Source organism: Diadema setosum, chromosome 13 (assembly GCF_964275005.1).
Source record: "Diadema setosum chromosome 13, eeDiaSeto1, whole genome shotgun sequence".
NCBI lineage: Eukaryota > Metazoa > Echinodermata > Echinoidea > Diadematoida > Diadematidae > Diadema > Diadema setosum.
In genome coordinates, this window is record NC_092697.1 from 13,131,283 (window position 1) to 13,148,272 (window position 16,990).

At 37.8% G+C, this 16,990-nt stretch overlaps 1 protein-coding gene across 1 annotated transcript in view; it reads left to right on the forward strand.

Moving 5' to 3' along the window:
* The window catches only part of LOC140236424 (uncharacterized), a 91,281-nt gene extending 86,996 nt beyond the window's left edge, over positions 1 to 4,285 (forward strand). The window contains exon 11 of the mRNA XM_072316350.1: positions 4,182 to 4,285. Within this exon, the coding sequence (XP_072172451.1) occupies positions 4,182 to 4,285 (104 nt within the window). The remainder of the gene's footprint in view (positions 1 to 4,181) is intronic.
* The last annotated feature ends 12,705 nt before the right edge of the window (positions 4,286 to 16,990 follow it).

Below are 16,990 nucleotides of genomic sequence, written 5' to 3' on the forward strand. Positions count from 1 at the left end.
CCTGCAAATTTTGACATTTTACAGTCCCAAAACTGCCGTTTGTGTAGCTGTATTTTTTCACTTTGGAAATTAAGGGGAGGGGGCGCACCGGGCGCAACTGCTGGCAATTACTGGTACCAACATCAGCAGAATGGCACAGCGATTAAATGCGAGTGAGCTTGAAAATTTTTATATTTTGCAGTCCCAAAACTGCCGTTTGTAGCTATACTTTTTTGGCTTTGGAAATTAAGGGGGGGTGCAACGGGCGCAACTGCTGTCAATAACTGGCAGTGACATCAGGAGAATAGCATAACAACTAAATGTGAGCTAGTGGAGCGAGTGAGCTTGAAAATTTTGACATTATTTTCAGTCTCAAAACTGCCGTTTGTAGCTATACTTTATAATAAGGGGGGCGCACCGGGCGCAACTGCTGGCAATTACTGGCAGCAACATCAGGAGAATGGCATAGCGATTAAATGCGATCGAGCGGACCGAGTGAGCTTGAAAATTTTGACATTTTGCACTCCAAAAACTGCCTTTTGTAGCTATATTTTTACGCTTTGGAAATTGAGAGGGTAGTCAATGGTGTTTATGTTCATGATTTGGGGAGGTATGACCAGCGAGGGGACGTCGAAGTGACCAAATGGGGGAAGGATATCCAAAACCTGAACTTTAGAACATCCTCTAATATTATTGTTTGTGTTTGTGTGTGTGTGTGTTTTATATACATGAAAAAGTTAGGAAATAGCCCAGGTCAAGTCTTATTATTGGCAAGCAAGGCATTTTGATATAGACTAGTATGTAAAGCAACACTGCAAAATCATTAATGATCTAGCTTTGATATAATAAACGAAGCGTATAAGGTACAAAGGTGTACATTCTACATCAAATTGCGCAACGTTACAGCGACTCTTTTTGCCGTTCGGATGTTCTGAGTACACTGCACACATCCTGCTTATATTCAGAATGCCAACCAGGAATCATGCTGAATCGCAATATTTTGTCGGCTCCGGACTTTTTGCACAATGTTTCACGTTATATACCTCTTTAATTATGGTTACAAGAAATCTTAGAAAAATATCTTATTTCTTGATCCCCCTTTCATGTCGATTTCAAAAGCAGTTTAGTAACCCTTGAATTACCATTTTGGTAAGTTTTTTATTCTTTTTTTTTACGAGCGGATGCGGGGGGGGGGGGGAAGCTTGCCCCCCCCCCCCCACACACACACACACACTTAACAGGGATCGAATGTGCCACTGTTTTGCATGAAATATAAAGTATGAGGGAAGTGGCAGCAAAAATATGAAGACTTTTTGTTTTTGTTTGGGTTTTTTTTTTCTTTTGCTTGTCAGCCGACTTTTGGTGGAAAATCAGACCTTGAAAGAACGAGGAGTTTTTGCTGTTGTTTCTCTTATCTTTTGATTTTCTTTCTTCTTGACTGACAGGTGATTTTGACCCCCCCCCCCCCTCCCTTTAAAAACGTAGCATAGCCCTGAATAATGCCCAAATATAGTCAATGAAATGGTAATATGGATCTCCATTTCTTTGTATGTAATAACGTACCGGTATTCTTCCTGTAGGTATTGTATTTTTCTATTTTCTTGATTTAAGTCAATAAAGCAATCATCCCAGAGGCATCGTTCTGTAATGATGGTGGATGGGGGAGGGACTTGGAGTTGGAATATCTGTGCGAGGGAGCGGAGCGACCGAATGGAGGGAGGGTGTGGGAGGGGGATACCCCCCTCTCAGACGAGGAAGATTTTGCATTTTCAGACCTGAAATTAAGCGATCTGGTGCACACTTTTGGTGAAATTTTGGATTTACATGTTTACAATGTAGGCCTATAGGGTATACTATTTGACGTTGTCAACGTCTGGGTCATACCTTATGTCGATATATTTCTGTCTTTGCGAGCGAGCGAAGCGAGCGAGCGCTTGAGAAAATTATGTATACATTATCCTACAAGACTATTCAGCTCTGTTACCTGTCTGGAGGCGGGCGTACGAACGTCATGCAATATGCCAAAATTGATGCAATCACATTTCTGCTTCCTCCATTTTTTCCCTCAAATTTCGGGGGGGGGATGATTGTACAGGCCATCCCCCCTCCTCCATTTCAGGGGGGGGGGGGGATATATCCCCCCCCCCATCCCCCGGGATTTACGCCCATGGTGTGTGTGTGGGGGGGGGGGGGGCAATGCACGATGCAATGTGCGTCCCTCAAGAACATACATGCATCCCCCGGTAATATTGGAGGTGTTCAAAAAGGGGCATTAAATGCAAATAATTTGATATTAAATGATTTTAGACATTAAGTGTAAAATCTTAGTCGATACCTAGTTGAATCATTACAAAAAATCTTTCATTGCAACAACTTCCCATTTTCGTCTTGCACAGATGCACTGCGTTAGCGAATAAAATATTCCCACACCAGACACTACAGAACAGAACTAACTTAGGTCTGCTGATACTGGCACGTCATGACAGGGCTATTAGGAGTGTCGGTCGTGAAAAAATTAGGAACTTTTAGTTTTGTGCGCCTCCGCCAACAAAAAAAAAAAGGAAGAAAAGAATAAAACCCGGATATGAATGGGTCTAATTATCAAAACTCATTCAAATTATTGCATATCATTTTGTCTTCGAAATTTGTGGTCAAATCATGAGACAGAGTAATAGTAGTTAACTTTGGAGGAATAAAAATTATTCACTTTCCGGAAATGGAAGTGGCAGCTAAAGGCTTTTGTTTTTATATTAGTGTTAGTAGTCTGGATCCCCCCCCCCCACACACACACACAAATTAGCTTAAATTAACTTCAATTATCAATAACAAAAAATCAAAATTTGAGGCAGTGCATTGTGTAGCGTTTTTTCTCACTTTATTTTGGGAAAATAAGGAAGTTGATAATTTGGCAAAAAGCCGAAAGGTTCAGCTCCCCTCCCCTCCGCCGGCGAAATTGTGCTCGTATAACCAATGTTACTACTAGTAATAAATGTATGAAGCATCAGTATAGTTAAGACTTAAGACCCCGATTTCATGAATTACTTTTACAAAAGATAATGGAGAGGGGAAGACCGGATAGATCGCCGTTTTTGGTGTAACGCCTGCCATGCATAATTATGGAAAAGGGCGCAAAACAGCATTGGATAAGTAACCGACGCATTTTGTGTATGAACAAATGGGAGAACCTGACCCAGACCACACCCGTGTATAGCCAGGGGGACGATGGGTGTGGTCGCCCCCAAAACGCAAAAAAAAAAAGGAAAAGAAAAAACATGAAGAAAAAAAGGAGTAAAAAAGACAAGAAGGTGAGGAAAAGAAAGAAGAGAAGAAGTAGAAACGTCGATGCTTCGATAATACACAAAGCGCGTCACAGAATCGGTATAGCATGCATTGCACACACATAATAATAATTATGCATCATACACAATTTACGGTACCGCGTACGGTATAATACCGGTAAACGGTGAACATTATGCGCAATGTATCTTCGCGATTCGGCCAGAAAGCAAAGCAGGGAAGAGAGAGAGAGAGAAAGAAAATGAACACTAAAGAAAGGAAAGGCGGAATTCAAAACGGAAATAAAAGCGGTAAAGACAGCTTTTGTTTCATTTTTTTAACATCTAAACATTGTTGAAGAGGGGTGTTGAACAGCTCAAACACCTCCCTTTTGCCCAAGGGAGGCGTTTGAACACCTCAAACACCCCCATTTCGGCAAAGGGGGGTGTTTGAACACCCAAAACACCCCCCCCCCCCTCGCTACGCCCTTGATGACAGCACACCTCTTATTGATAGGGATAAGCATCGAGGGCCACTTGAAAATCCACAGAAATATGTCAACAGAGACCCAGAAGCACGTATTGAAAACAATGAGTCTCCATCACAGCTAACTGAGAATCTTGATGCAATTGTCATCGCAGGACATGAAAATTTAATGTCAGCACCTCAAAGCGGGTATGTCAGTCAGACAAACATCCTACTTGATGTTAAGAGGAGCCCCGCCAAACAACCTTGTGAAATTGGATCTCGGTACCATCCACATTCACAAGTTTTCTGATGAAACTCAGTGAGCATGACAGGAGATCTTTCAGTGTAATGTACAGTTTTAATTGGGCACGTCCCTTATATAAGTATCTGACAGGTACATGAGAAAAATGACAGCAAAGAACCTTAGAAATATGTTCTTTTTTTCACAATCACGAAAGCTATTTCGGACCGTGGTGGGTACTTTCGCCTCCAACTGGTGGCTCCTTCAGACTGCGTCGTAGATGGCGGTGTGACGCTGAACGTGAGAGACTGGTATTACTAATCTTATGCAAGAGAATATATTGACCCGAGTCTCCGTTCATTGTGTCAGGTTTTTACTGAGTTGAATTGCCTCCCTTATCCATTTTGATGGGAGATGATCTTCTCTGGCAAGAATACTAGTCTTGTTCCATTGGATGGAACAGTTATTGATAGCAAAGTGTTTCCCAATGACTAATTTGTGAATGATGTCCGCCGATTGTTTTCTAAATCAAGTGAAAGGGATTTGGCTGATGTGTTTAACTTATCCTCTTTATGCTCGTCTCTTCTTATACCAAATTGTCTGCCTGTCTCCCCAATGTAAGTAGCTGTGCAATCATTGCAGGGAATTTCCTACACGACTCCTGCTTTGTCGTCTACTTTCCGTTTGTCTTTTGGGTGGACAAGTATGCTTCTGATGCTTTTATGAGGTTTAACAGCAGTGCAAACGTCAAACTCCTTGAAGATTGTCTTGTCGAAGAGCTTCAGTAGTTCTTCTCATGTATAGTGAAGAACTATACAAGAAGATTTTTTCTTTGTGGGTCTCTGTCTTTAGGGGCTTCTGATTTAGGTGACATTTTTTGATGAAATTTCTTGAAACTCCAAGGGGGATATTCACACTTCTTTCGAGCCGTGTTGACATGTTTTAGCTCTGTTATGACATATTCTTCCTCTATGACAATGGACATAGCACGGTTGCACAAAGTATGGATTATATCCAGCTGGAGTTTCAAGAAAGTTCATCAAAAAATGTCCTTAAGATCTCCCTATATATACATATATATATATATATATATATATATATATATATATATATATATATGTGTGTGTGTGTGTGTGTGTGTGTGTGCGTGTGTGTGCGTGTGCGTGTTGGTTGTTCATTGGTATCGACGAGGACCATGACTTCTTCCTTTTTTTTTCTTTTTTTTTTTGATTGGCCTAGAGTGTTAGAAGATGGCTAATAAGTCCAATCTGAGCACCGAACTGTCGGCCGCAGATCCAACACTTTAGGCCCGTGGGCGATTGAGTGGAGTATCTATATAGCTGCTCTCGCTTTCCGTGCTACCCGTTTGTTTTCGGCTGTGGTTTTGCGATGCTGATCTGCTGACTTGGCACCACATCTGATCAGACTGCGCCAAATATATATAAATATGAGATATGAGAAAGGAAGAAGAAATCGGTGCGTAGCTTTGACATCATTATTCTTCGTACTGTTCCTCCTTTTGGGAAAAGCGCAAGAGTTGAAAAATTGGTCTCCGCCGAGACTCGAACACGGGTCTTTGGTATGGAACGCCAACGCCTTAACCACTCGACCACGGAGACGTCATAGCAGTTCAGGCAGACCCAAGCTCGAGTACCCGACGGACCAACCCTTCAACTCTTTGACTTTATGCACACGTTCCTTTTTGGGGCAGAGAGTTATGAATAATGACCAGCCGCGTGCCTCAGCTGGATCTTCTAATGAGATTCACGTAGCGGTGAATTGGGATAATGTTTTTGTGAAAGAAGTCACCACTACAACAGCTTTTTGGTTTCTCCTGGATAATTTTGCATATGTGAGATATGAGAAAGGAAGGAGAAATCGATGCGTAGCTTTGACATCATTATTCCTCTTACTGTTCCTCCTCTTCGGATAAGCGCAAAGTTGAAAAGTTGGTATCCGCCCGGACTCGAACCCGGGTCTTTGGCATGTATATATATATATATATATATATATATATATATATAACGAAGAATCAAGAAATAAACTAGTAATGCATTATTTCGCCAATAAGAATGAGTTTATTGAGCAACTCAAATTTTCGGTGGCCTCCACCCTCTTCAGGAGTCTCGACGGGGAACTTATATATATATATATATATATATATATAATTATATTTGAGACTCCTAAAGAAGGCGTAGGACGCCTAGAATAAACTCATGTTTTATTGGCCAAAAATGAGTTAACAATTTGTTTCTTCATAATATATATATATATATATATATATATATATATATACAGTATAAATTATGGCCACGTTTTCCCACTTGTATTTCACATTCCGTATTTTTGCCTGTGTATGATCAGTGAGAGTTGCTGATATTACTTCGATCTAAATGTGATTCAATAGCATTTAGCAGTGGATTGTAAATCGGAATATTGTATTCACATTGTATTTATATCGTATTCACATTTCAGATTTTATGCCTTTATGAGCAGTGATCAGTAGTGCTTCTATTCTTTGATTACAAATATGGTGCAGTAGCATTTGAAAGTGGATTGTACATTGGAATATTGTATTCATATTGAATTCATATTTTATATTTCATGCCTTGTACGAACAGTGAGCAGTGTTGTTATTCCTTGAGTACAAGTATGGTGCAGGAGCTTTTAACAGTTGATTGTAAAACGGAATGTTGTACTCACATTTCCCATTTTTTGTCTTGTATGCAAAGCGAGCGTTGCTGTTATTACTTCAGTACAAGTATGGTGCAGTAGCATTTAGCAGTAGATTGTACATTGGAAAATTGTATTCATATTCCACATACCAGCCCTTTGTATGTTTAATGAACATTGCGTACCACTTCGATCCAAGTATGGTACAGTATCATTAATAGCAGTTGATTGTAAATTGGAATATTGTACTCACGTTTCACATTTTCTGCCTTGTATGAACATTGAGCAGTGTTTTCATTATTGAGTACAAGTATGGTACAGTAGCATTGATAGCCGTTGATTGTAAATTGGAATATTGTATTCACATTTCACATTCTATGCCTTGTACGAACACATTCCACATGTTTTACCTTTGTATGATTCACAATCAAATTCTGTAGCATATAGCAGTGGATTGTAAATTAGAATATTGAATTTACATTGTATTCACATTAAATGTGAATGCTGTATAATTGCACATTTTATGCCTTGTATAAACAGTTGGCAGTGCTTTTATTCCTTAAGTACAAGCATGATGCAGTAGCATTTAGCATTGAATTGCAAATTGGAATATTGTATTGAAATTGTACTCACTTTTGCATTTTATGCCTTGTATACGAACAGTGGGCAGTACTGTTATTCCTTGAGTACAAGTATGGTACAGTAGCATCTGGCAGTAGATTGTAGATTGGAAAATTCACATTCCACATGTTTTGCCTTTGTATGATTAATGAACATTGCGTATTACTTCGACCCGAATATGGTATAGCAGTGTATACAGAAGTGGATTGTATGTTCACATTTCACATTTATTGCCTTGTATGAACATTGAGCAGTGTTTTTATTACTTGAGTACAAGTATGGTACAGTAGCATTGATAGCCGTTGATTGTAAATTGGAATATTGTATTCACATTTCACATTCTATGCCTTGTACGAACACATTCCATATGTTTTGCCTTTGTATAATTCACAATCAAATTCTGTAGCATATAGCAGTGGATTGTAAATTAGAATATTAAATTCACATTGTATTCACATCAAATGTGAATGCTGTATAATAGCACATATTTTTATGCCGTGTATAAACAGTTGGCAGTGCTTTTATTCCCTAAGTACAAGCATGATGCAGTAGCATTTAACAGTGAATTGCAAATTGGAATATTGTATTGAAATTGTACTCACTTTTGCATTTTATGCCTTGTATACGAACAGTGAGCAGTACTGTTATTCCTTGAGTACAAGTATGGTACAGTAGCATATAGCAGTAGATTGTAGATTGGAAAATTCACATTCCACATGTTTTGCCTTTGTATGATTAATGAACATTGCGTATCACTTCGACCCGAATATGGTATAGCAGTATATACAGAAGTGGATTGTATGTTCACATTTCACATTTATTGCCTTGTATGAACATTGAGCGGTGCTTTTATTACTTGAGTACAAGTATGGTACAGTAGCATTGATAGCCGTTGATTGTAAATTGGAATATTGTACTCACATTTCACATTCTAATATACAAGTATGGTTCTATACCATTTAGAAGTAGACTGTAACAATGTATTGTACATGCTATATTTCGTGTGATTTTCGGTATTTCTAAGGTTTGTTATTCCGAAACATGCAAATCCGTTTTCCTAGAGGTTCCTTAATGCAGAAATGATGAAGAATTTGAGTAATTCGAACATTATTTTATGAGATTCATTATTCCGAAGGCTATTATTTGATAGAGTATCGAGTGCCTTGGCAGATCGCAAACATGTAATTGGTATATTTATGGATCTGAGCAAGGCATTCGATACTCTTGACCACAAAATATTATTATATAAGCTACGACATTACGGGGTTCGGGGTATTGCACTTACATGGTTTGAAAACTATTTGTCATGTAGAAAACAATTTGTTTCCTTTGATTCAGTATCCTCCAATACATTCCCTGTAACATGTGGAGTTCCCCAGGGTTCAATCTTAGGGCCGTTATTGTTTTTAATCTACATTAATGATATTTCAAACGCATCATCTATATTGCACTATATATTATTTGCTGATGATACAAATGTGTTTTACTCACATACTGACCTAAACCAGGTAGTTGCTACTTTGAACAATGAATTACCGAAATTATCTACATGGTTTAAAAGTAATATACTGGCACTTAATTTAAGCAAAACTAATTTCATTCATTTTAAATGTAATAAAGCTGATCTCCCAGAATATGAATTGTATATTGATGGTATATCTCTTGAAAGGAAAATATCTAATAAATTTCTCGGTGTGTATATAAATGAAAACCTAAAATGGGATGATCATGTAAAACACATCATTTTGCCTATATCCCGAAACGTTGGCCTGCTAATTAAGCTTCAGTATTTTTTATCAACTCGTGTATTATTTACCCTGTATAATGCCTTAATCTTACCATATATATCGTATTGCAACATTATCTGGGCAACCCACAAATGTAACACAGACCGTATACTTCTATACCGTAAACTTTAATATCATTATCATATTGTATTTATCATCATTACTATCATTGTAAAGTAGTTGGAGTGGTACACATACACTCTGTAACTTTCCCTCTTCCCCCTACCCTTCCTTATTTCTCTCTTTCTCTACTCCCTATTCTATCCAGAGTAGGTAAGCATATATAGTCTCCATACCGTCAAGCCTCGGCTTATTTTGGAGACCCTTCTGTTTAAGTTCCATAAGCTGTTTGTATTTGTCTTGTATAATTGTACTAAAAACTATGTGTCGATATACTGTTTGTCATAAATGACATGTACATAATCATATCTGATGTAACGGAATTAAGCAGAAATAAATCAAATCAAATCAAATCAAATCAAATTAATCCGAAAATGAAAGAAGGTTCGTTATTCCGAAGTTTCGTTGACCTGAAAATGAAATAATGATATAATAATTATGGACTGGCCTTGAGGGGGATACGACACTTATTGCCTGCACTAGAATTGTATTGCCCTCGTCTTCGACTCGGGCAATACAATTCTAGTGAGGGCAATTAATGTCGTATCCCCCCAAAGTAGACAGTCCATATCATTATTATTTCCCATTTCAGGCACCTTAGCCAGCAAAATAAATCATTACAATGTAAATTTTAACAATTTTCCACTCGAAGGCAGCTCGAGCTCTACAGCACACTGCGTGCTGCATCCCATTATATACACAGCTCAGGTGCGCGGCGCGCGTATAACAGCGAACTCACACAGACGCAGGGATCGTCTGCTATTTTTATGTGTTAAAGGGGCATAGTCCCGGTAGTGTAGAGGGCGCTGTTGATGATACTGCCGATCATCGTTAGCATTGATACGAAGATTACCGAAGTTGAGCTGTCATCAAGAGTAAAGTGCGTAGCAGGGCCGGCGCAGCCGTGGGGGCCGTGGGAGCTCGGGCCCCCACACTTTTTGTGCACATACAAAGGGATACATAAGGTGTCATCACTTTGGGCCCCCACACTTTTTTCAACCCGGAAGTACGTAAGTGGGACTATAATAGAAATTTAGATAGAGATCGTGAAGTATGGCGGCGGTAAGGTTATGTGTTTTCTCTGAAGACCTTTTTTTTTTTTTATCACACCCGGAAATGGGAGGGGAGAAAATAAGCTGAGGCCCCCCCCCCCCTTTTTTTTTTTTTTTTTTTTTTTTTTTTTTTTTTTTTTTTTTTTTTTTTGCTTGTCAGCTGAAGAAACCTGGAAGTGGACGGAGAGAGATGAGCTGTGGACCTTTTTTTTAATTATTATTATTGTTTTTTTTTTGTTTTTTTTGCTTGCGCATCGCGCAGTCTGTAGTAATGCCAGGGTGCGTGCATATGTGCTTGTTATTATGACAGCACAAAAGAAGTTTGCTAAAGCTGTCATCCCCCTCAGACGAATCATGAGCCGAACTGTGATCGGACCACTGACTACAGTGGATCGGACTTCTTCGGACTCGGGGAAGTGGGCCAAAGCGTAAGCGCTAAAGCGGAGTCGATAGCGTAGGTCTCTATAGGAAACTTGCGCCGTGCGCCCGCGTACGCATTTGACTAAAACACCGTTACCATTTATGTACCTTTAACTTATGGGAATTTGCCCTCTGTCGCGAAACTCGGGTATGCGATGCGCGTAGAAACAGCAAGGCTCACACACTAACAGCGATCATCGTTTAGTTTTACGTGTTAACCTATGGGAATTTGCCCTTCGTCGCGAAACTACTCCGCGAGAAACTGTCAACAGCAAATTTTCCTCACTGGGAGCTCAAGTGCCCGGATTCTATAATATTCCCCTCGTTTTTAACACGCAAATCCCATAGGCGTTTGTCAAAGCGAGGAATATTGAAAATTTGCTCCTCTTCTCCCTGCTGCCGCGTAACCCCGCGCGTAAGACGAGGGGAATACAATTTCGAAGAACCACAGTTCAGATGCATGATACGGGTAATGATAATCGTTAAACCAAATATGTAAAGACGGTGCGAACTCACGAACCTTAGGAAATGCGAACCTTATTTCAGTCCCGATTAATGAACTTTGGGAATAACAAACCTCTTTTCCTTTTTGGATTAAAGAATCTTTGAAATAACAAACCTTATTTCATCTTTGGATAAACCAACCTTCGGAATAACAAAACTTATTTCAAAATAAGTTCATAAGGATGGTTGATAAATATAGATAAAGAGTTAAATAGACACATCCAAAAGTTGAATTTACCTGTGACAGTTTCGACGACGGGCTGTCATCTTCTGAAACGATGGCTATTCGGCAACTGATGATTTGGCATCAATTAGCAATCACCCAGGTGTGACATCGGAGTGATAGCACCATCGTAAATGTCAGACAGTTGGTATCTTCGCCCCCCCCCCCCCCCAATCCCGGTTCATGTTGTTGTGTTGCTGATTGGCGCCAACTTTTGGGTGTGTCTACAGAACTCTTTATCTAAACTTTTTTTTTTTTTTCATTTTCAGGTTAACTAATCTTCGGGTCGAATGAAGAACCTTCAAAATACCGAACGGTAACCCTACATTTTTTTCTTCTTTTTTTTTTTTTTTTTTGGATTTGTATGATCATCAGTGAGCATTACGTATACAATGTATCACTTAGGAACAAGTGTGATACAGTTTTACTTAGCAATTGCTTGTAAAATGGAATGTTGTACAAGCGGCTTAATACGAAGTCCTGTGAACCGGCAGTTTTTGGATCGCCTAACCCAAAGGCTAAAAAATGAGGTTGATTCATTGTCCGACAGCTTCTTCTTGAAAACCTCATACAGTTTGCACGAAAATTGGCGGTATATTAGCATCCCGAGAGGGATAGGATCTCAGTTTGTTCAAATGGGCAATATGCTTTCCCAATCAAAAAAGAAAAGTGAAAAAAAGTCTTTAGAACCAGGAAGAATATGTTAGAGTTCATAGTGCTAAGAGTTACTAGTAGTACATTGGTGACTGTAGTTTCAAGTTTGTTCATGGTAGATCTGGGGCTGACCCGTCGGGGACCTAAGACCAATTTGGAGCCCAATTTTCATATTTTGAGATTCTCCAAAAAGCTTCCTGGTACATTTTCAGCAAACTTGGCACCCATCCCATATGGGATGAAATTCAGGTTTTCTTAAATGGGCACCAATGCCCCCTAATTAGGGAATTTTTAAAGATCTTCTCATTATCAAGAAGTGATAGAACTTAGTGCTGTGAGAAAGTACGTTTGTGACAGTACTTTTAAGTTTGTTCATACTAGAATGGGGTTCCCGCCCCCTCCCCCCCCCTCCAGGTGGGGCCCAGTATTCATATAATTATTCAACCTCTTCTTGAAATTCCATGATCAAGTTTTCACTAACTTTGGCAGGAATTTTTGCGAGAGGGAGCGCATATTTGTACACCATTCCCCACTAAGGGGCTCCGAGAAAGCTCGGAACCCTCAATTAAGAAAGTTTGTCAAAAGTTATCTTCTGTATTCACCATACTCTGATTAAAACACACACAAACAAACAAACATTATAGTACATTAGTGAATGCACTTTCAAGATCGTTTCTGGAAGATCCAGGGGTGGCCCCCTTGTAGAAGAACCTAATTGGGGGCCACGCAGTTTTGAGATTTTGATCTTCTTTTTGCCAACAAGTTATCGAGTTTTCTATATCAACTGGGCAGGTACAGCATTGCCAGTGTGGTAGAAGTTAGCTGTGTTTTTATTGTGTAATAGTCAGCAAGAACACGTCTCAACACCTAAGCCCCGGGTTTTCTATCTTCAGTTATACCGAACATCTCTTCTTTCCCCTACAACTTGAAGAAGTATATAAGCTGTGCTTTTCACTTTGGTCCCCAACTTTGGTTCTGATAGGTATTTTCTTAGTAGTCTTAGTAGCTATAAGAGACAAAAACAAAAATTATTACAAAGAAATCCTGCTTGAAATTATCAATCCTTTTGTTCGGTTCCCCCCCCCCTCTCTGCATCTCTTCTTTCCCCTCCAACTTGAAGAATTACATAAGCTGTGCTTTTCACTTTGGTCCCTACACTTTTGTTCTGATAGGTATTTTTGTATTAACATTTATTTTTAGGAAATTAAAGGTTTTGACTATCATTTGCTAATGTCATAAAAAGAATGTCATTCTGTTGCAGTGGCGGATCTAGAGGGGCACGCAACCGGCGAACTCCCCCTTTATTTTTCTTTAAAAACAAAAGAAATAAAAAGAAAAAGTGAAATGAAACCCGGAAGTGGCACCAGAAATATTAGCTGCGCCCCCCCCCCTTTTACAGAATTCCTGGATCCGCCCATGCTGTTGTGATCTTTATGTTTGTTTCTTTGCCTTTGTGAACACGAAGTGGAAATGAATTCAAATCTATAAAGCATTTAGCAGTTGCCAGTAAAGTGGAATATTTGTATTACACTTTAACTTATACATTTCTTACCTTTATATTATCAGTTTCAGTTTCAGTAAGTTTTATTTCTACACTTGTATAAAACACAAATGACAATGTCAAACATATTCACAAGTCATGGAGATATAAACAGGAGTTCTAAGTACACAGTAAGCATTGCTTATCTACTTCGGTACAAGTATGATAAAGTTCTAGTGCTGTGTTGATGTTTAAAAGTCACTGTCTCCTCTGCAATATTGTGTCTTTCAATAAAATCACTTTCAGAAGTTTAATAAGAGAGTACTGTATGTATTTTGTGTCCGTAGATGAAATTTTTCCATTCTCTCTTTGTAACAAACTTAGAACATGATAACTGTCAAGGTGTCTTTAGAATTCAAAACTTTATGATTATCCAAATCAAATGTAGGCCTACATCTTTCTCATTAATGGGCACCAAGTTTACATTTCCTGCACAGTGTCCCTTAATAGTCAGTGTGCAAAAAAAAAAAAAAATGGACTGAGACGAAGTTTCAATTAAGTGTACAGGCCGCTTTCTCATAATATATTATGGTGGTTCCCTCTTGAATGGGAAAGCTCGTATGCACTGTGTCCTGTGGGGTTATACATACATGCCAAAGAGTGACAGAAAAATGTGCATTCGAGCAGGAACAGATTCAAACAAGCCTGTAGAGGTCTGTAAATTATGTTTACATTACTATAATCATATGCCTCTATATTTTCGTATTGACAAAAGTGTTTCTTAAAGGGGTCGTATACTTTGGCCGAGACCAAATTTCAGGTTTCTAATATTTTCGGATGAAATAATGAGAAACCTCTGGTGAAATATGAAAGAGCACGTAATTCAGAGAATTCAACGTTTCTTTGATGAAAATTGGTTTTGGAATGGTTGAGATATCCAGAACAAAGCAATCCTAATGAAAAGTGGCACCCACCTTTTGATACGATCGCTTTGTTTTACTTTGTTTTTGGATGTCTCAGCCATTTAAATGCACTTTTAATTCTTTTTAAAATGATATGCAGTGTACTATTTCATGAGTGGTTTTTGATTTGATTTGATTTGATTTGATTTGAATTGTTTTATTTCTGCATTCAATCAAATACAATTTAAATACAAATTTCAAAAAGTGCAAAGACAAAGAATAGCAAGTGCAGTGAAATAAATCGATAACAGTACACAAATAGATACACATAGGTGATTGCATTGAGCAGTGTACATACACAAAAACATAAAATAAAAGATACAGTATTTTTCAGTAAATAACAGAGATCACTGAAGGTAGGAGACCACCATCGTAAGCGATTAAGCTTGAAATGGATGGAGGCCTCATAAAAGGACTATCCAACGACACAACTCTCTTGGAGGAAAGTGATCAGGTGGGTGCAGTGCAGTTGCAGGTGTGGGTGCAAGATGCAGTTGAAGGAGGAAAATAGAGATTGAAAAAAAAATAACAATCATTTACTATAAATATTTGTTATCTTGATGAGTGGGGAGAATATGATTGCATTAAATATCGTTTCAGTTAAGCTTTCAAAAGAATAAATACTTGAGCAAGATTTTATATTGTCCGGGAGATTATTCCAAATGTCCAGACCCGAATGTCTAATAGATGTATGTGTCACTAATAATTTGGGATTCAAAAGATGGAAATTTCTACATATACGAGTAGGGTACGAATGGACAGAAGTATTAAACCTAAACATGTTATTAAACGATGATGGAAGTTGATTATGAATATATTTAAACATAATTACTGCTACTTGAATAATATTCAAATCAAAAACCTTCAATGTTTTAAGTTCATGAAATAAAGAATCAGTATGAGCCAGGAAATGCGATCTAGTACAAATACGTATAACTTTCTTTCGTAATTTTGTAATTTTGTAAAATAGAATTTATTTTGGTAGAGCCGCAAGTTCCCCATACAACATTACAATAACTTATATATGGGAGAATTAAGGAATTACATAATAAAAATAAAGTTGAACGAGGAAGGAAGGACTTCAACTTGGAAATAATCCCTATATTTTTTTTTTAGAAATACATGTTGTAGCATGATGCAAATGGTCATTCCAAGTCAAACTTTCATTTATAAATACTCCCAGAAATTTTGAATTTCTTTTCTTTTCTAATGGGATACCATCAATGTTAATATGCATCAGCGTATCTGCATTATGAGGATGAAGTTTAAAATAAATGAAATGGGTCTTTTTTATATTCAAAGAAAGTTGATTAGACTTAAACCAATTTGATACTTTACTAATTTCAATAATTAAAGTATCATTTAAAATCTTAAGATCTTTATGAGAATAGAATATGTTGGTATCATCAGCAAATAAAACGAAAGAGAGAAGAGAGGATGTATTACTGATATCATTTACATAAAGAAGAAATAATAGTGGGCCCAGAATTGAGCCTTGAGGAACACCACATTTGATTAAAAGGGGATCAGATTCACAACCATCGCTGACCATTAAAAGTAACATATTGTCTTCTATTAGTTAGATAATCTTTAAACCATAAAAGTGCTTGACCCCGAATACCATAATGACTAATTTTGGAGAGTAGAATAGAATGGTCAAGAGTGTCGAATGCCTTACTCAAATCACAAAATATACCTGCACCATGTTCTTTATTTGCAAAAGCACTCGTAATTTTATCATAAATTTGTATCAATGCTAAGTCAGTAGAATATTCCTTTCTGAAACCATATTGATTTGGAATGAGTATATCATACTTATTGATAAATTTAAGAAGTCTGTTATAAACAATTTTTTCTAAAATTTTGGATATACTAGGCAACAAACAAATAGGACGATAATTGCTAATTTCATGAGGATCATCTTTTTTATGAATAGGATTAACCTTGCCTATTTTCAGCAAATCTGGATAAATACCTTGTGATAAAGAAAGGTTGAATATATGGGTTAACGGTTCTGCGAGTGGATAAACTATTTCTTTAGAAAGCGTCATACTTATTTTATCAAAACCACAAGATTTAGAGCTATTCAAAGATTTGGTGATACTGATAATTTCACTGGGATTTGTCGGGTTGAAATAAAAAGACTCTTGATTTTGGTCAGAGAGATAATCTGTAAAATGAGCAGAAATATTACCAATTTTAGTAGCAAGTTTATTTATTTATGTATTTATTCAGTTTTCTTTTAGCAGGGTAGCCCTTTCAGCTCACTCGGAACTGCTCTGCCAAGGGGCCCTGCATCACGGACAAAGTACAATTTGAGTAAAAAACACAATGTTACAAACACGGTAACAAAGAGGGAACATAAAACACAAAAATATAAGTTCATATAGAGCGTACAAGAGAAAAGGATTGTACACAAGCCAATGAAACAAAAATGGAACGAAAATAAAATACAAGTACAATCAAATCCGGGAGAGAAAAAAAATAATGGTATAAGAAAATACCTCACTAACACACACATCAACACTCA